Source organism: Larus michahellis, chromosome 1 (assembly GCF_964199755.1).
Source record: "Larus michahellis chromosome 1, bLarMic1.1, whole genome shotgun sequence".
NCBI lineage: Eukaryota > Metazoa > Chordata > Aves > Charadriiformes > Laridae > Larus > Larus michahellis.
In genome coordinates this window covers 217,079,796-217,099,249 of record NC_133896.1, presented here as the reverse complement: position 1 = coordinate 217,099,249, position 19,454 = coordinate 217,079,796, and the positions used below count along the sequence as shown (strand labels likewise).

At 46.7% G+C, this 19,454-nt stretch overlaps 1 protein-coding gene across 1 annotated transcript in view; it reads left to right on the top strand.

Annotated features, from left to right (window-relative positions):
* GDPD4 (glycerophosphodiester phosphodiesterase domain containing 4) overlaps positions 1-18,111 on the top strand; it is a 38,536-nt gene extending 20,425 nt beyond the window's left edge. The window contains exons 5-16 of the mRNA XM_074573018.1: positions 2,479-2,538; positions 4,078-4,176; positions 6,672-6,765; positions 8,357-8,502; positions 8,879-8,961; positions 9,854-10,004; positions 10,550-10,774; positions 11,588-11,745; positions 13,018-13,165; positions 14,270-14,352; positions 15,853-15,935; positions 16,886-18,111. Coding sequence (XP_074429119.1) covers positions 2,479-2,538; positions 4,078-4,176; positions 6,672-6,765; positions 8,357-8,502; positions 8,879-8,961; positions 9,854-10,004; positions 10,550-10,774; positions 11,588-11,745; positions 13,018-13,165; positions 14,270-14,352; positions 15,853-15,935; positions 16,886-16,917 — 1,362 coding nt within the window. The 3' untranslated portion in view covers positions 16,918-18,111. The remainder of the gene's footprint in view (positions 1-2,478; positions 2,539-4,077; positions 4,177-6,671; positions 6,766-8,356; positions 8,503-8,878; positions 8,962-9,853; positions 10,005-10,549; positions 10,775-11,587; positions 11,746-13,017; positions 13,166-14,269; positions 14,353-15,852; positions 15,936-16,885) is intronic.
* The last annotated feature ends 1,343 nt before the right edge of the window (positions 18,112-19,454 follow it).

Below are 19,454 nucleotides of genomic sequence, written 5' to 3'. Positions count from 1 at the left end.
AAAGAACTCACAATAGTACATTGGCACTGAAGTTCAAAAAGGGATCTCAAACCCCCATCCCTGAGACTAGGGTAGCAGAGACGTTCTGAGTTCTGCATTTTTGCCAGAAAGTGAATGTAGAGAGCCGAATTCTGCTGTTGTGAACATCCAAGCGAGCAGATGTTTTAGGTGAGCCGAGCGTCTAAGTGTCTGCCTCAGTGTCCTTGTGGTGGTTTGTTCAGAGCCTGCCCAAACCTCACCAGCAGTATTGAAATCAGCACAAGGTCATTCCCATGCTGAAGCAGAGTGGGGTTAAGGGTCTGTTGTCCATCCTTTTCGCAGCATAACCTTATCGTCAGTGCTTTTTTTTGGTCCTCACAAAAAGAGGGAGACAGAGGTGCAATTCCCCTTGCAGCAAATCCATCTCTCTTGCTACACGGAAGCATCCCTTAATTACCACTTTGCAGGTAAATGGTGGGAGGGAGACACTTCCACACCTCATACTAAAGAACAGAAGAATGCAAGTGTTGGAAACTGTAAGATTCAGGGAGATGGTGGGGCTGGCGAGAGGGACCTTAGCTCTAGCCTAAACCCACATGTCTGTGTACTTGTACTAGACAATCCCAGGATAAGTGTGGAAGGTGGAGCTGGTTGTCCCTTTGCCTGAGGAAGTCCTGCTCTAAGTGCAAGCCTGTGGGACATTGCTAAAGGCAGCTGCTCTCCATGGAAGGGCATATTGGACAGGTCCTGAAGTATCTTTTGAGGAGCAGGATGAAGCTAGGTTATTGTGGCATGAGATGTTAAGCTTCAGAGCTTCATGGAAAGCAAAGAAAACTCAAGCTGGCTGTGCCAGAGCAGACAGAGGATAGACCTTGTCCACATCATGTCACCTCATGGGTCCATCAAGATGTACCCCTCTGCGGTGACCGGTGGTACAACTACAATAGCTCCTTCTTCACCCTCTGAGGATGAAACCTGTCGATTATTCTTCTTGTAAGCTGATAAGGAGATGTTGTTTCCATCCATAAAAATGAGCTCACCCTCCGATGGCATTCCCTGATGTGATGTATCATCCATACAAAAGTTGTACTGCAGTAGCAGGGGAGGGTCAGGTTGAGCATGGCCTGTGAAATAAGTGTTTGGCTGTACCTTAGGCAAGGAATGGGTCTTTGTAACATTTCTTGCAGAAAAGGGGCAAAGTGTCTTTTTTCTTCCTTTTTGTGAAATTCCTTATTTAAATGGGGCTGGCTTAAGATCTTCAGCAGGAATTCAATTCTCTCTGAACCGCTCCCATGGTTATTCATCATGTGCTGGGTGTAGGATTCCATTAAAGGAGGATAGTGTGTCAAGAAGCACTTAAAAGCTGATCCGTATTCTCTGCTGAGCTTATATCCTGCTTCAGATCAGCGTGATCCTGGAAAGGTGTGTTCGTAGCTGGATGGGACACAGCTTACATTCCTTTGTAGTTGTGTTTTGGGAGGCAGAGCCCCTTCCCCTGCATCTGTATGTCCTGCTTTCACACAATCCCACTGTGCTACAGTCTGGAGAGACCTGCATCATAAATGATCCTTCTCAGTGGAGCACCGATGTCTACGAACAGCTACTTTACACCCTGATATTTGGTGATACTGGTCCCCAAGTTGTCCCTTACAGTGGTGGGAAGCTTGTAGGCACTCAGATTCCTGAGCGTAGACCTGTGCATTTTCACGCAGCAAGGTACTTCTCCTGGTGAAATTCATCACCAGGTGCATCAGTTGCTTAGGTCAAGGACAACTTGAAGAAACTCTTCATCAGAGCTATAGACTGGCTTTCCTTATCCTTGTCTTCTTGGTGTTCACAGCTTCTTGGTTTGTCCCCTGCCCTGGCTGGGGTTTGCTTTGTGCCCTCCCCAAGGTTTCCTACTTGCCGTCGAGGGGAAGCAAAGTGCCAGCCACTGAAAAGTGGAGTTTTTAAATCTCCAAGACAGTTTTTGCTGTTCTGAGACGTGCTCGTCTCTTGCATTTCCTGTGATTGCTAAGGAAGCATTGTCTCCTTTACTGTCTGCTCTGTATTTTTATGGCACTTTGGAGGCATTTTTGTAGCCTCCAACCTCTCTCCCACGGTTGGTATGCCTCTAATCACACAAAATGCACAGAAAATAGGCAAGATGAGTACTGTATTGGTTCATACCACAGCACTTGACCCTGGCCATCATTTATCTTTCAGAATTTGTATTAACAGAGAAAAGTCATTAAAAGTGTGTACCCCAAAATGCCTCATTATTTGTTACCCATGAAAGGGTTTTGATCCTGCAGGACAGCCTTAATATGTGCTTGGCCATTTCAGAAGCGTTTTCACTGTAGCAATAAACACTTCTCTCCATGCAGCTGTCCTGCTAACAGCCTTGATGTTGTGCAGGAAGACCTAGTGTAAAGTGCAAAGGTAATTCCAGAAGTAGCTCACTGACCACACCTCGCCATCTTCTACCAGGATGCAAACAATCTCTCCTTGATTTCCCAGGTCCTAGCGATGTGTTTGCTTGCAGAAGGTCAGCAGCTGTACCTACACTGGAGTCACAAGGTGGGAGATTCAGGGCTCTCTGGTAACTCCAATCCATGCTTTAAAACAATTGAATCTGTGGTGTTTCTCTGCATGAAAAATTGTGTTCTGGGAGAGAAGGAAGAGAGGGAAGAGCCTAATCTTAGGAGACTTTAGACACCATGAGGATGATGTCTCCACCTGAGCTGATCACCTAAACTCCCTTTGCAGTCAGTGGAGGGAAAAGAATCCTGTGAGGATGCAAATTCTTCCAGCTGGTCATAGACATCTAAATTAAGATGAGATGAATCACACCTAAAGTACCTTTTTTCCCTAGTGACTCTAAAAGGAGCCTGCAGTGACTCATTCAGGTGAAGGTGTCTATATTGGACACGTCTACATGTGGTAACATGAAGACAAAAGCAAAGTTGCCATGAAAAACACGGCGTAATTTTCTGTAGCAGGCTCCAGCAGCAGTAAAAAAAGTGTCTGCTATGCCTTTTGGTCTTTGGATGGCTTGGGAAATGCCACCTGGAGTTTTGAAGGTGCAGAAAGAAATCCTCAGAGAGTTCTTGCTGCAAAATGATGCATCAGAATCACCTTCCTTAAGAAATTCTTGAGGTTATATGAGGCGTTTCAAAAATAGTTTCTATCCATACAGTTTAGGGGAGAATGTAAAGTGATTGCAAATCTTGCAGTGGAATCGTTGAATGTGCACATACTTTATCCTGTGTTTCGTCATTTAAGCAATGGAAACACAGTCATCATTACTATGGAAAATTGGCTTCCAGAAGAACCAGAAAGATGTAGAACAATTAAAAAAATTGGGACTGCATGAGACTGCATCCTTGGGCGGAAGAGGTTAGGGATGGATTATTGAGGTGTTGATCTGTAGGATCCCCCTGAAGAATGCTTAGGCCCTTGGTCCCCTTTTTACTTGGCACTTAGTTCTCAGCAGACAGATGATGTCCGAGAAGAGCTTGCCATCACCACTGTGGTGGTACCAGACTGAGCAAGAGGCCAAAGAACAGACTGATCTGCCTTCTCACTTTTTTGGTTAAAAAGTGAACTCTCATCTCCTAATTATGGGAGAGTTTGCAGTTGCTGAAGCCTGTTGCAAAGCAGCTCCTAGCATAAGGAAGCTGTGTTGCTGTCTCTTTTGGGTGGAATTCATCAGTTCTGAATTTAGCCATCTGCAGGTTCGCGATTTAATGTAAGCTGATCCGCTAGGCTCCGTCTACAATCAACAGAGAGAGAGATCTTCCATCATAAAGCAAGAGGGAATGGATCACCTCTGGAAATTCCTCTCGTTCTCCAGTGATTAGAGAAGGAGCCCTGAGGGCTGACTTAGTTGGGTCCCCGACAAGATCAGGCTTGCCATACAGAAAAGCCAATCGATAGCCCTGTTGGTCTGGTTTTAGTCCCATTATCTCTCTCTGTCTCTGAACTGACATAGTCAAGTTCATGCATCCCAAACTGACCAAGTTCAAGCTGTTTAATTAAATAAGCCTGTGAGACAAGTAGATGGCACACCCTGTGCAGGATTGTTGAAGCTGATTAATGTCTTCTTTGTCCTGCCAGATTGGGACTTTTCTTGTCCTGGGCTTCTCTGTCACAGCTCTCTTCATATTATCAATACTCTGGGGAGATCAATGGAAAACTGTCCGCCTGTCATTCCAGGTAAAAGGGGATGGGAGGTATGTTTAAAAGAACAACTTGCTTATAGAAGTAATTTGTGGTAATTGGTAGAAAATATTCCATATGATGGGTGTTTTTCACATGGGTTTTGCTGGCAGGGTATGTGGTTTTGAATAAACTTCTATTATGATTTAATTTCTGTTGGGAGAAAGGAAGCCAAAACCTGAGGCTGAATTTCAAGCTATCTGTTTGATGTTACATGTCTCAATTTTGGAAACCACATCTTTTTTTCGGCAAAAATGCTGTAGGTGTACTGTTAATTTCCAGGTGCCCAGGGCAGGTAAATCATAGCCCTTTGGCTGGCAGGGTGCTGGAGCGAGAACTTTCTCCCGAGTCGGCTCCTGCCAGTTCAGCAGCTTTAGCATTAGCACAATTTCATTCTTGTGTGACTCAGAAGAGCTTCATCTCCTGAGGGCAGGAGAGCACTGAGCTTCTGGGGAGAACGTGGGGAAAGCTGGTGTCAGTCAGGTGGGACAACCTGTGGGCTGCAGAAGGTCAGAGTGCATGGTCTGCTGGCCTCCTCAGCTCTCACCAGATCTGAAGATGGAGGCAAGAGCTGCCCAGTGATGTTCAGTGTCTGAGCATCTAGGTCCCCACATGTACTGGGAAGGAAGAAGTAGAATCGTAGAATCATAGAATTGCCTAGGTTGGAAGGGACCTTTCAGATCATCTAGTCCAACCATCAACCTAACTCTGACAAAACCCATCACTAAACCATATCTCTAAGCACTACGTCTACCCATCTTTTAAATACCTCCAGGGATGGTGACTCAACCATTTCCCTGGGCAGCCTGTTCCAATGCTTGATAAAAAAATTAGGTAGCCTTTGACTACACAGCTGCCTTGCAGATCTTATTTTGGCCTATCAAATCTCGCCCACGTGGCTTACTGCTTGCGAATGTTGGGAGAGCAATGCATATGGACTGGAAGAGGAATCACAGTTGTGGTGTTTGTAGGGTGTAGTTAATTGCACGTTCCTGCTCTACAGAATTTGGTAACCATTGGGCTAAGCACTGGCAAGGGTAATGAGAAACCGTCAGCTTCTCCTGCCCCTTACAGACCTCAGGGGAGGTGGATGAGGAGCAGGAGACACAAGATGTGTCTCCTTGGGTTCCCCACAGATGCTGTTTTGGGTGTTTATGCCCTTTGAGACATTTCACATGGACATGAGTCTCTTGTAGATCCTGTGTCCTGTCCATTAGCCCTGCAAAGCTATCTATCTCAAATATCCTGGACATCTCAGATGGCACCTCTATTTACGCAACTGAATCCCACTTCTGATCGAAAGATGTTGGCATCAAGTGTCCAGGGCAGACAGCATCACATGCAGTAACATCTCTCGGTGACTGATGCTTTCTTCAACCCTTCCAGCTTACACAATCAGGCATGGACTAAGCAATAGGAAAGGCTTGCATCTGGATAGCTTTTTTCCAAGCACATACCTAAATAACTCTCTCTTCCAGCTGGAACAGAAGCCACGGGGCTCTGTTCAGCATGAGGAAATGATGAGCTGGTTTCTTTGACACAGATTTGCCTAGCTTTATGAAAAGTGTGTCATACCAACATTCGTTCAGTGTCTTTACAAGTGACAAACTATTTCTGCTTGGTTTCCAGCTCTGCTCATGCATTCATGATAAGCACAGAAGCAATTCTTAGCTTCTGATCTTGTTTAATCTTTAGTATGAAAGAAATCAAGTCCAATTACTATATCTGTCCAGAAGTGGGTATTATCTAATACATCATAAGCATTAAATTAATATATTGTTTTCTGTCAGTAAATCAAGAAAAATATCTACACATTGAGTTAGAAGTAAAAAAAAAAAAGGAGAAAAAATGCAATTAGCCCTAATGCAAGGGAATTAAATGCTTTGAAATAACCGAAAATTAATGATTTTTCTGGAATATATCAATAATGTGTGAAACTAGGTACTGCAGGGTGCACATGAATCTCGTAAAGTTCATGATCACACAAGTACCAGGTGAACTACTTCTCTTCTACCACAATAGTTAGTTCCATACGGATATGAACAACAGATTTTATTACTCAGGTTTGTTGACACCAGTTTATGATTTAGCTGCAGTGTGGTATGGAGATGACTATTACCTGGGTAGGAATGGATTGGGTTAGATTGGATTACAGGGGTTGGTCCCTGGAAAATGTTCTCAGATTATGGCACAGCAGTTACAGCAATCATGTATGGATGGGGACAGCCATGTCCCCTTCAGCTGACTTAGGAGAAAGGGGAGGTGTGTAGTGCAGTGAGGAGCCCTCCTCAGCCTGGCTGGCCGGGCGTATGTATCTCTCCTCCAACTCCAGAGAAGTTTGGTGGATCCAGCACAGGTGTGGGAGGAAGGTTGAACTGCTGGTATCTGCAGCAGGAGCCCATCCAGGTGGAAGGCTGTAGCTGTGTTGGTGTTTGTTTCCATCTGTCTTTACACTTCATCCTTTGACTAAAATCCTTTTCTCTCCTTGCCAGATCACAGCTCCCTATCTCCACATTGGGGCAATAACCATCATGGTCCTCCTGTCCTGGCCCGTGGCTCTTCATGCCATCAGAGCAGATAAGAAAGGTACAGTAGCTCTGCTTTCTGCTCCTTGTATGACAAAAGATGCATACGAGTGTGGGAAAACAGGTGTGCAGGAGCCCGTTCCTCCCACACCTGCACTCCGGCTGGAGGAGACTTTTAACTTCTGTGTATCCCAGGGAAATTAGTGGGTCTGGGGCTTTTCTGTGCACTGTCCTGTGGCTGTCCAGGTGTGTTGCTGGTTTGCATGCTCCCTTGCAGAGTTTCAGCCTATACCAAGGTGGTGACCTGCCTTGAGACAGAGGAGATTTGCAGGAGCACCCATGTTCTGAGTCATGCATGGAAGTTTGTTCAGTCCTCTGTGGGAGAAAGCAGCAGGTGGCAGCTCTCTTGGCTGACCTTTGCTTGCTACACTCAGCTTCGCTGTCTCAGAAGGGACCTCCAGTCCAGTCAATCCACTTCAGACTAGTGCATCTCAGGAGAAGCCATCTGAGATAGGGGAAAGAGCATTTTGATCACAGTTCCTAGTGTTATCTCATGGGAAGCTCCTGTCCACCCCTGAGAAGAGTGACCAAGTAGTGTAAGGACAAGGCCAGATGCCAGGAACAACTGCAGCAGAGCCTGGCTCTGGGACTGGCTGTTTTGCTCTGACCTACTGTCGCCACGTGGCTAGAATTATCTACATGACTTTCATCTGCAGATGTTGATTTGTAATAAAAATCAAAGGCAGAATGGGCTGGTGAAAGCATATTTTCTCTGGCCAGGATTTTTCTTACTGAACTACATCTGGGGAGGTTGGCGGGGGGGAATATGCTGGGAACCTAGACATTGCAGTCCCCTATACCGAATGGACTCAGCTCAATCCATCGGCTCGGTGTAAGCCCAAGTTCCTTCAGAGCCACTGGCACAAGGTGCAGAGGGGTGATGGTACCCATTTAAGAATGAGGTATTGGTACATAGATGCTGATTTCTCAGAAGAACTGTTTTGTTCCCTGAGGTGAAGGCTCACTGGGGCTCTTGGGCAATGTGTCAACAGACTCCAGAGAAGACCATAGGTAATGAGTTGGCAAGTTTCTGAGATGCAATGCCCATGCAGTCAGAGTCTGTAGGATTCTGTAGGTCACACACAGAAGGTCACTGACAGCAATCTGAATGAACTAGGAAAGTATTCACCTTAAGAGGATGTAATATAGTTGAAGGAGAAAGGCTCGTCCTCTTCCTCACTGTGAATGAAACTTCAAAACACTGCTTGTTCTTATCTAAGTAAGAAAAAAATTAGCGTCCTTCTGTTGAGCACTGTTTTTCTAGAGATGGGAGATATTTCTTCGCACCAGCTCTAAAGAAAAAGGAATTAAGGCTGTGTTTTGCTGTAAGGCATAGTGGGATGTAATTAAAGCACAAAACCTGCAGTACTGACTTAGCCCACGTCCTGGCTTTGACTAGTGACTAGTTTGTTTTCCTGGGTTGCATTGTTTGGAGAGAAAGTGAAAATTAGGGGAAGAAGGGATGGAAAAAGGGATGGGACAAAGCCCAGCAGCTACTTAGCTGGAGGGCTGTATTAAAAGTCAAGCCGCAAGGCAAACCCGTACATTACCACGTGAATTAACTCTAGCCTTCCTCCTTCAAATTCTTTCAGTTGTTCAGGTGATAATTGTTGGTCCATACCTGGCTATCCTTCTCTTTCTTTTCTTGATACCTCTGGGGATGTACTCTCCTTGCATCAGAGAGACGGGGACACTTGGACCAAAGCCAGCCCTCATTGGACACCGTGGAGCACCAATGGTAGGTCTGGAGAAGTTATTTTACGTCATTCCTTCCTCCTGTGTCTTGCTGCCTTCATCATCATCTTGGGTTTTTTTGCATGAAATCTGTGGAGGGTGGAAGGGGAGACATTTCCATCCGGAGCTGCGTGCCAAAGGCATCACTGCATGGGTTTGCTAACAAGGATAGCGCTGTTCCTGAGTGGCAAGATGGGCTTGGTGGCTAAAGTGGAAGAAAACAATGAGTAGACTTTAACAACAGTCTATCGTTAGACTGTAAGGGAACAATTCCCTTAATAAAAACCAGAGGTGTTACAAAAAGACAGAAAGTACTTATAGAGTCATCCAGAGCGTGGTTGAAAGTGATCTGCTCATGTGCTTTTTTTTTTTTTTTTCAGCTGGCACCAGAAAACACTGAGATGTCATTTCAGAAGACAATTGAACATGGTGCGGATGGTCTTGAAACAGATGTCACCATTAGGTAAGGAGAAAACATCGCATCTCACAGAATATACGTTCTTCTTCTGAGAGTTGCCTTTGGAGACATGCAATTCCAGGCAACTAGGTTTTACTGATGGCTGGGTCAGGGTCCCTCCGTTGACGTCCAATGATAGAGGCTGGAGGGCATGGCTGTTCTCAGGCAAGTTGATAAGCTGTAGCTATTGATCTAACAATCATTATTTCTACAGTATATTTTAAATGCTTTGAAGAGTATAAAGACAAGTCCCTACCCTAGTCTGACTTCCACTATAAAGACAAGTCTCTACCCTAGTCTGACGAGAGGGTCGTATGAGGCCTACAAACCAACACAAAATTGTGTTCAGGCTTGTGACAGCATTGTCCTAATTATTAGATCTTTAATTTCCTTTTGTTTCAGGGACTCATTGCCATGAATTGCTAATATGCTGTGCAGGCTGCGCAGTCTCCAGGCACTGAATGAGAAAAATACTAGTGCTTAGGTGTTCTACTAATGTAGAGGAGAGAATTTTGCCTTTCCATCACTAGCCATTTAGACTTCAGTCCTCTGAAAGCCATAGAACCACTTTGGTGTCAGCAAAAAAAGATTTCAACCATAAGTTATTATCTATTTTGGGGGGGTGCTGGCAGGCATAAATGCCACCATCTCCAGTTTGCCCCTGAGGAAACTGAGGCACAGATAGGCATGACTTCTCCAAGGTCATCCAGCAATATTTAAGCTGGAAATAACCTGGTGTCTTGAGCTTCAGCCTTCCTCCCTATTCCACCCTCTGCGCTGAGGGAGGCCGTACGGCTGAATTCACGGTGGCCCACATATTCTTCTCACCTGGCATGAATCTGCTCATGCCATGAACAAACCTGCACGCCAGGTGACCTGAACTCTTGCTCTCCAACAGCTATGATGGGGTTCCTTTCCTCATGCATGACAGCACCTTGAGGAGGACAACTAACATCAAGGAGGTCTACCCCAATGACACTGCTCAAAATGCCGCGTTATTTTCCTGGGATACTCTGCAGGAGTTGAATGCTGGAACGTGGTTCCTTAAGGTGAGCGCCATAAAGGACTATCATCAACTGGATGTGGAAGAGACACAGGCTGTCTGCTACTTAATAGCGTGAATGTTAGGAGAGGAACTACTGGTTGAGCCAAAACTCAAAGAAATTATTCAGCTGGGGTCTCCTTGCTTTGTCCAGTTGTCCGTTAGGCTTAGGAGACCTATAAGAATTGGCTGCTGGGTGTTCTTGTGGCACCTTATCATGGCAGCAACAGAACACACGGGCTGGAGGAAGAAGACAAGAGCTACTTATGCAAGATGCTGTGTGTAATAGTCACAGATAACCCGGTGGGACAGAGAAGCACAGCAGAGCTAGCTGTGAACTATGCAATTTGGGTCCCAGAAGCAGTGTCGTCACAGCCTGGGTTAATTTCCTCTGTTTCTCAGGTAGCAGAGCTAAGCAAAAAAAAATATCATCACCTGCTGAGGGCTGATGTCAAACTTTTTCCCTCTCAGAGATACGAGCTTTTTGCATGCAGCCGACTCCCAGAGGTGAATGCCTGATTGATTTCCTGTTTTATATCTGTTTATTTCTAGGACAAACCATTTTCATGCATGGGCTCACTGTCAAGGGCAGATCAAAACCAGGCAATGAATCAGTCAATTTACAAGCTAAGTAATTTCTTGCGCCTCGCAGACAGTCAGAATAAACTTGTGATATTTGATCTCTACCGCCCTCCAGAGAAACATCCTTACAGGAACTCATGGATCAACAGAACCCTGGAAGTCATCCTCAATGAGTCGGGGATTAGACCCCATCTGGTAGGGTGGCATCACCCCTCCATATCCCTTTTTTATTGCTCTCTGAATTGGGACTTTGGGGTCATAACCTGCATGATTTCACCTGCGTAAAGTCCGGTCCCTTGTGTTTCGCTTAAGAGGCATCATTTGGAGTATCTTCCTACCTTTGGTACCTCAGGAGGTACAAAATGGTATAACGCTACAGCAGCACAGGGAAATAAGTCAGCGTATATACCAGCTGATGCCTTAGCCCCCCAAACAGCATCCTTTCATCATTGTAATAATTGGCAGCCTATTCCCTGCCACCCGTGCTTATTTTATATAGTGCAGAGAACCTCCTGGCTTAAATTAAAATACATGGAGTCGGGAGCCTTCTTTGCCTTCCTCCTTCCCCTGGAAATGGATGAATGCAAAACTCATGTGGATCAGGTTCTGTACCCGTTGATGTCCGGGGAGTTATGGTGATCTGTGTCTGCTGAAGATCTCTTCCCCCATGCTGGGACAATGAGAGAACAGAATATTTTCTGTTGCCTTTCCCATAACCCAAAGCTGTCTTTTCATTCATTTCAAACACCGCATCTTTTGTCAGGCTGGGTGAAACATATTCACTGATTTTAAGTTGATAAGCAAGGAACAGTGAATATTTATTTCTTGATCAAAGTGACTTGCAAGTTTTAACCCTGCATCCTGATGTTCTTTGATCCTTGAAAGAAGCATGTCATGTGACAGGCTGGGTTAAGCCCCTCAAGACATTATCTTTACTGGGTTTGTGTGAAGGGCAAGGCATATTAGTAAGTCCGTTGGGAATTCACTGGGTCCTCTTCTTGCCTGCAGGTCCTATGGCTGGAGAACGACATGAGGTCCTTTGTTCAGTCTGTTGCTCCCGGGTTTCAGCAGACAATGGGCAGTAAGGCCCCAGTTGAAGACCTATTGATGGATAATATTGTCAAACTCAATCTGGCCTACACTGAAATGTCCAGTGAAGATATCCGGTAGGTTGCAGTTTCAGCCTCAAGTAGTCAGTGGACTGCCTCTGGAGTCTGTTTGCCTCGTACGTGTGGCAATGTCTCCCTCCAGTGACCAACTCCAGGATCTATAGCATTTTGAGAAGAGCCCCTTTAGATCAAGTGGCCACTCCTGTTGCATTTTTTGGGGGTGCAGGACTGCAGTTCACTCCTACTGTTGACCATGTGTGTGGCTGAGAGGTATCACCCCCTTGCCCCCAAGTCCATATTTACTTGACCAGGATCTAAGGATCTTCTGAATAAAGAACACAGCTGTCTCCTGATTTCTTGTCTTTCTGTTCATGCCATCCCCAGTTCTACCAACACCGAACCATGGACAACGAACAATTATTTAACATCCCATGGCTTTTGACAACCATCAGTGTGAGTGCATAGTGCTGTGGTGAGACCATCACCCTCCTGTAGCTGGTGTTTTGGAGAATTCATTTCTTGTCTCTGTCACTGCCAGTACTCTGTAGTTTGTGACATGCTGAAAATGTCATCTCTCCAGTGGAAGGCTCCACATTTATTGCAGAAGTTTTCAAAATGATTCTCTCATATAAAAAAAAAAGGAAAAAAAAAAGAAAAAAAAAAAAAGAAAAACCAGTCTTACCTGTCCAACTGTCCTTTTATAAATAGAATTTTTTGCTCTTTCCCGTGCACAAAAACAATGAAATCTAACTAAAAAAAAAAAGAAAAGAAAAAGTTTAATCCTTTGGATGACAGTAGTGTTCATGCTTTCTCAATGATAATTCTTTCCGGATGTAAAATCCTAGGTAGATCCATTTGGGTAGATCCTGGGTAGATTTGCAAATGCTGATATTGATGATACATTCCTTTTCCAGTATATAGAGTATGAGCTTACTTCATATTAAGTTTCAATAGTTTATAAGAACTTGAAAAATGATCAATTGGTGTAGCAAAAATAACAAACGAGTAGCTAGCTTCAAGGTGGTTTTGAACACACTATTGGGAGATTACAAACGCATCATCACACTGATCTGTATGGCAGAAGGGTAAACAAAGTTTTGACCTTTTGGACATTTTAACTGCATTTGCTTCCAGCAGATCAGCTATTCTGCATTGGCCAGTTGTGAACTATCGATTATTGGCTGGTTGACTTTCCTTTCTATTCCTTACCTAGGTCCCAAAGCAAGCATTTCCTGCAGAAAATTGCTGTCTCTCCTTGATTCAGCGCAAAGGAAGTACTAACCTCCTTGCCTTTCTTAATGAAGCCTATTGCTTTTTGGTCTTTTAAAGGACATATGCTAAGGTAAACATCACCACCAACCTCTATGTGGTCAATGAGCCATGGCTTTTCTCCTTGGCGTGGTGCTCTGGGGCACACTCTGTGACCACCAATGCCGTCCACACGCTGAAGAACCTCAGCCAGCCACTATTCCTTATGGTAAGTGAAAATCATCCACCTCCCGGAGTAGGAACTAGAGTTGGGATGTTCATGGTTATCTTTGGAGACCATGAGCCAGTTCATACATGGATAAAAGGCCCTTTGCATGAAAAGGGCCTGAGTGGAAACCTGGCTTACCTGGAATCTCTGAGCCACTCCAGGTATCACCATACCCTTCTCCTCCTTTCTCTTGGCTGAGGTAGAAGCACACTGCTCATTAGGATTTGCAACTTAGGGCTTGAGATGAGGTTAAAGAAGTCAGACTTGTGTGGGGAGAAAGGAAGTGCCTTTCCGGGCACAAACTGATGCACGAGGATTTACATTTCTGAGCTTTTGAAACACCTTATTGATGTCAGTTGTTCTTCATTTCTCAGGGCTTCCCACTGCCCTTCTCAAATTTGGTCTCGTTCCACAAGCCCGAGGGAAACAACCGTAGAAATAACCCTTCCTTGCTAGGAGGATTTTTTTTCACATGATTTGTCTATTCCCTAGTCTACCTTGGACAACCAGTGGGGTTAAGGACCACCTGGGGCACTGTTCCCACCAGAGTCTAAAGTTTACTACTTTGAATAACTGGTTTCACACTCTTGAAGTAGATTTTACGGTGCTCCCATCCAGACAGCTACAGTGTTTTAGTCCATTCTGAGGGTGGGTGGAGGTCCAGCCTAAGGATGAATCTTCAGATGCTCTTAGACCTAAAGCAGGAGCCACCCCAGACCCTCTGTGGTGTTCACTAAAGGACAGTTTTGCCAGGGAAAATGAGATGCCACCAGTTGACATTAATGTTAGAGGGAAACAGAGGGAAATAAAGGGTCTGCCTGTACAAACAAGAGTTCCCTGTTATATTCATTGTGATGTGGTACAATCATCTTGGACACACAACAGCCCTGTTTTAATGAAGGGTGATGATTTGGCACCAACACCCACTAGTGAGTGGCCACTTTGAAATGCCACCAAATGCTTTAAACACCTGAGGGATGTTACTGCACATGCAAACCAGGCAGCCAAATGGGCATATTTGAGCAGCAACAAAGAGCTTGAGCAAGTTTTTTGCATATTTTGGGGTCCTTGGTGGTGGACACATCCTCTGTTGTTCTCTTCCAGACTCCGCAGCAGTACAACATCATGTGGATCCTGACAGATCTGACCTCTGTGCTCCTCATCTCACTCATCTTTGCTCTGCACTGGTAACTACCAAATTGCTAATGGCCATCCTAACCCGATCTTTTGCGCCAGGTGGAGGGAAGGAGGGATGCTTTCAGGTGATCTGAAGGGTTAAAAATACTCTTGAGAATATTACCTTTCCCTTCAGGAACTAGAAGAAAGCCCTGAAAGTCTCCAAAAAGCTCTCTGCTTCTCCTGCTTGCTCTCATTTTCCCTTTCCATTTTGGCAGCTCAGGCGTCACCTACCCTCAGGATTCAGTGGAGACCTGGTGGATTTACAATAGCAACATAGACCAGTTATCAAAGCTGATGGGCTTTCAGCTGTTGGCTAAAAGCCAACCAAAAAGATGATGGGCTCATCACCTTTTCTCAAGATGATGAGAAAGGAACTGATTTTTCTATTAGTACTGTTTAGACACTGTTGCATTGGACTGACTTAGGAGGAAAGCTCTCAATGTTGTTAAATATTTGAGCACCCCGTGTCTCTCTGTCTGCATATGCCAGAGCCTCTGAGGAAATGCGTCCTCCCAGGTGTGAAAATGTCTGAGTGTGTCACAGACACCACATTTTGTTTCCTCCCATGCTGTCAAAGACATTGCCTCTGTTTAATAATTGGGAAATCTGGGATTCACGGGACAGGCTCACTATAGCAGGTTGAGTTGGGCTGCTGGATGCTCTGCTCTACCACGGTTGGATGAGGAACTTGCCTGTGCTCTTATCCCGGTGGTGACTGAGGAAAGCAGGAGATGCTGGGCTCAGCACTTCAGCTGGCCAGCTGTGGATGGGTGGAAGGACCAGACCACCCAGCCCAGGGGTGTTTTCTGTAGGGGTGCTGGCAGCACAACTGTGCTGCAGGTGACAGCAAGAGGAAAGTTTGGGAAGCTCGTGGGTGAGCAGTCTGGGTTGCTTACAACCGTGACTTGCTTTGGCATAGGAGAGGGTGGCAGCTCTAATTTTGCGCCGTGAGGATGGAGAAATGAAGTAGCTGCAGTATGGCCAGGTGATGAACTAGCGGCTGTACAGGCACGTTTGTATGTGCATTTCCCAGGGCTCTGCAGATGCTTCTGATCCCGTCAAATAACAACCTCTTCTGGGTTGACATTGCAGCAAGGGCATTCCCAGCCCTGCTGGAAGTGAAGGGCCATCGGTGGTGCCCGAGAGCCCTGCCTGGTCTTGTTTATCAGGTTTGTGAATGCACCGAAATCACAATTTTAAAATTTCCCTGGCTGCTTAGGAACCAGCAGCTGCAAACATTTCTAGGGCTTTTGAGCTCTTAAGTTTTTCTTAGAAAACAGGGCTTAGTCACAAGCTTGCCTTCAAAATGCTGTTGTGCATGTGAAGTGTGGATGCTTAGACATCAGTCACGCGCTGGAGTCCCTTCTTGGTAAGGACCTGAGCAAGTCCCAACATACCAGGGGAGTTCCTGCCCTGAAAAATTAGAAAAAAGGTGTCCAGGGAACCAGGGAGCTGCGAGGGGAAGCACAGCAAGCGGTGGCCTGACCCAGGTGCTTTGCCCCATGCAGGTGGCGAGAGCGGAGTTTCTCCTGCTGTGCCCATGATGGTGGCCCGGTGCTGGAGAGCGGCACCTACAACAAGTTCAGGACAGGTAAGTAGAGCAAGGAGAGCCAAGAGCCACATCCTGCTTAGGCCATCTCCGTGGAGACACCAGGGTCCTCATGGATGGGTTGGTGATGGGTGCCCATGCTGTGGTGAAGGATGGCTGCATCTTGGGTTGTCTCAGTCTCAGGCGGCAGTGATTTCTCCTCTCTGTTCAGCAGTGGTGAGGCCACATCTAGGCACTGGGTCCAGTTCCCACTCCCCAGCACCAAGCAGATTGTGACAAATGGGAGTGAGCTCAATGGGGCTGCTGAGCTGGAGGAGACTTTTGAAATCTAGGTTTGCACAGTGAAAGAGAAGGTCAAGGGGCGTCTTATCACTGTCTGCAACCATCTAATGGGACAGTGTAGAGACGACAGATGTTTCTCGGATGTGCAGTAACAACAGCACAAGCTGCGGCCTTGGAAATTTTGACTAGCTATAAAGAGGAAAAAAAGAAATCTTCCCCGTGAGGGTGGTCAGATACTGGAACAGGGGCCCAGGTAGGGAATATCTGCCCTCAGAGATGTTCGAAGCCCTGAGCATCCCGATGTAATTAGCCCTGCTTCAAGCAGAGGTTGGGACAGAGACCTCCAGACATCCCCTCCAATAGTTTAGGGGAGAACTTTGTAGAGTGGGGTTGATGGTTGGACTCGATGATCCCAAGGGTCTTTTCCAACCTAAATGATTCTATGATTCTATGCATTACTCTGTGATGCTGTGAAAAGAGAGCCCAGAGGTCCTCAGCACCTCTTGCAGACCCACCTTGGGTCTGCAAGGCAGGGTGGGATCGGCTGGGGACCCTCCCAACCACCACATTTCTGCCCCCATGGAGCTCTGTCATCCAGACAAAATCACGCAACCTGGGCTGCACACGTTTTCAGCCAGGTTCTGTTTGCTCATGACGGCTGGCAAAACAACTGCAGATATTTCTGTAGCTCACTGTGTCTTCTTTTCCAGAGCTCAGCGACATGCCTGCCATCATGGCCTGACGCAGGCAGGGATGGGATGTGGACCTGCCATCTCAATGAGGACTGGAGAGCAGAACCTCCCCTGCTGCCCCTTCCTGCAAGGCAAACCCCAGCCTGCCGAGGGGGCCAGCTGGGAGGGCTCAGATCCGCCTGGTGAGGAAGAGCCGTTTGCCTCCATGACCCCGCCGGAGATGAGCACCGAGCTTCCTCTCCTACAGTTTTCCTTGCAATCCCGTGCCTGGCAGGGATCCCTGGGGTGTAGGGCAGCACAGATGGAGTTGCAGCCACGAAGCAGCTGTGCACCGTGATGAGATGCAGCAACCACATGGGAGCCACCATTTCCCTCTGAGACCACTGTCATCCCACAGGACACAGTGATCCCTCCTGCCGTGTGTAAGCCCTCTGCTTCCACAGCTGTGTTTTACACATGCTGCAAACATCTGAGCATCCTCCAGTCCTCCTTGTTCTCAGCTGCCCACATTTCTCCCATCAGACCAGCCTCTTCTCCACACAGTCCCGCCCTCCTCGCAGGTCTTCTCCATCCCTGAGAGTGCACCAGCCTCACCATGATGGTCAAGTGCTGCTGGCTGGGTCACTAGGGTCCGTACCTTCTTATAATACAGGCAGAGGCATCTTAGGTTTTCCTTCTCCCCACTCTTGCCCCACCATAGGCCCTAACAGGACAGTCTCTTCCCCTTGGCTGTGGGTATGGGCATCTCTTCCCACGTGTGCTGAAGGACTTTCTGGTGCCTTGGCCATGTAGCTACTGGACCTATGACTAGTAACGCAACACTTTTCTTCAGAAGGATTGAGCTGAATGTGAATTGGTCCCACTAAGTGTCCTGTTTGCTTTTCCCTTGGAAAGGTCTGTATAGCTGCTCTGCACCCTGGGATTTATTCTGGTTTTAATTTCTCCCAGTGGCTGCTGGTGTACAGGGAGAAGGGGGTCTATGCCCTGCTCTGCAAGGGAGATGTGAACATCTCCCTGGTTTAAGCCATAAATTTCTACTTGAATGGATAACAAGAACACATTTTTTGTAAATTGCAAGTGATGTTTTAAATACATTTTAGCTCTCCTATCCTGTTTTGTTCTTATTTCAGCAAACTGGGAAAGGGGAAGAAAATAGTAGTCTACCTAAATCATGCTAGAGACATTTTCTTATACATGAGCTTCATGCAGCTCTGTGTTTTTGCTAAATAAAACCATCACAAGTGAATGGCGACAGGGAAGCGTTGGGTTTCAGAATTAGCTGTGCTGAGAGGCGCTCAAACCTGTTCAAGTTGCAATTTTGGAGTATTTTGGAGGCTAGAAATGCAAAAAAAAGGCAGCAGCCTCCTTTAAAAAAGGGATAAAGGGCTGACAGGTTGGTGTAGAGAAGCTCCAGATCTATGAAGCATGGGGAGAGGATGCTACTGATGGTGTTAAATCCCATCCCCATGCCCTGCATCCGTAGCTGGTTCATAATTTTTTGTGGGTACCACTCCTGTGGATGTATATGAGTAGCAAAAACAGGAGGTGGAGAGTGTGTGAGTTGAGTGGTGGTGTGCGCCATGGGGCAGGGCAGAGCCTGCACCCGCCTGCTGAGGCTCTGTCCGGGGGATCCCACAACGCGCCCCGGCGCAGCTCCCGCGGCCGCAGTGGAACGAAACTCCGCCACCGGCCCCGCCGCGGCTCTGCTGGGCACCACGGCGGGGAGAGGCACAGAGGCGTAAAAACCTGCTGTGCTCTGGGCTGGGCTGGGCACTACACGAATGACACACGCGCTCTTTAACCTCTCTCCCCTCCCAGAAGAGAAGGGAGAGAGAAGGTGGCAGACAGAGGCTTATGGGTTGAAAAGAAACTAAACTACTTTAATGAAATCTTAACAGTAACAATAAAGATGACCATACTAATAAGGAAAAAAAGGGAAAAATACAATATATGCAAAACCAGCATCAGAGTCCTCCTTGGCTGCCGGCCATTGAAGGAAGAGGTTGACCTGTTAGTCCCTCAGCTTTTATACTGAGCACGATGCCCATGGGATGCAATACCCCTGTGGTCAGCTTTGGGTCACCTCTGCCTTCGTCGGCCCCCACTGAGCACCTCCATCCTGAGGCCAATAAAAGATGATGATTTTTGCCCCAATGTTCATCTGTGCTTGGTCCATCTCTAGAAGAAGGCCAACACCCCCAAGTCCTTTTCTGCCAGGCAGCTCTCCAGCTACTCTTCCTCAAGCCGGTAGCACTGCATGGAGTTGTTGTCACCCAACTGCAGGACCCGGCACTTAGCCTTGCTGAACCTCATACTGTTGCCCTTGGCCCATCCCTCCAGCCTGTCCAGATTGCTCTGTAGAGCCTTCTGACCCTCCAGCAGATCGACACTCCTGCTCAATTTGGTGTCCTCTGCAAACTGACTGAGGGCGCACTCAATCCCTTCCTCCAGGTTGTTGATAAAGACATGCAACAGAACTGACCCCGACACCAAGCCCTGCGGAACACGGCTTGTGACCAGCCGCCAACTGTATTGCACTCCTTTCACCACTACTCTTTGCGCTCGGACACCCAGGTGGCCTTCCACG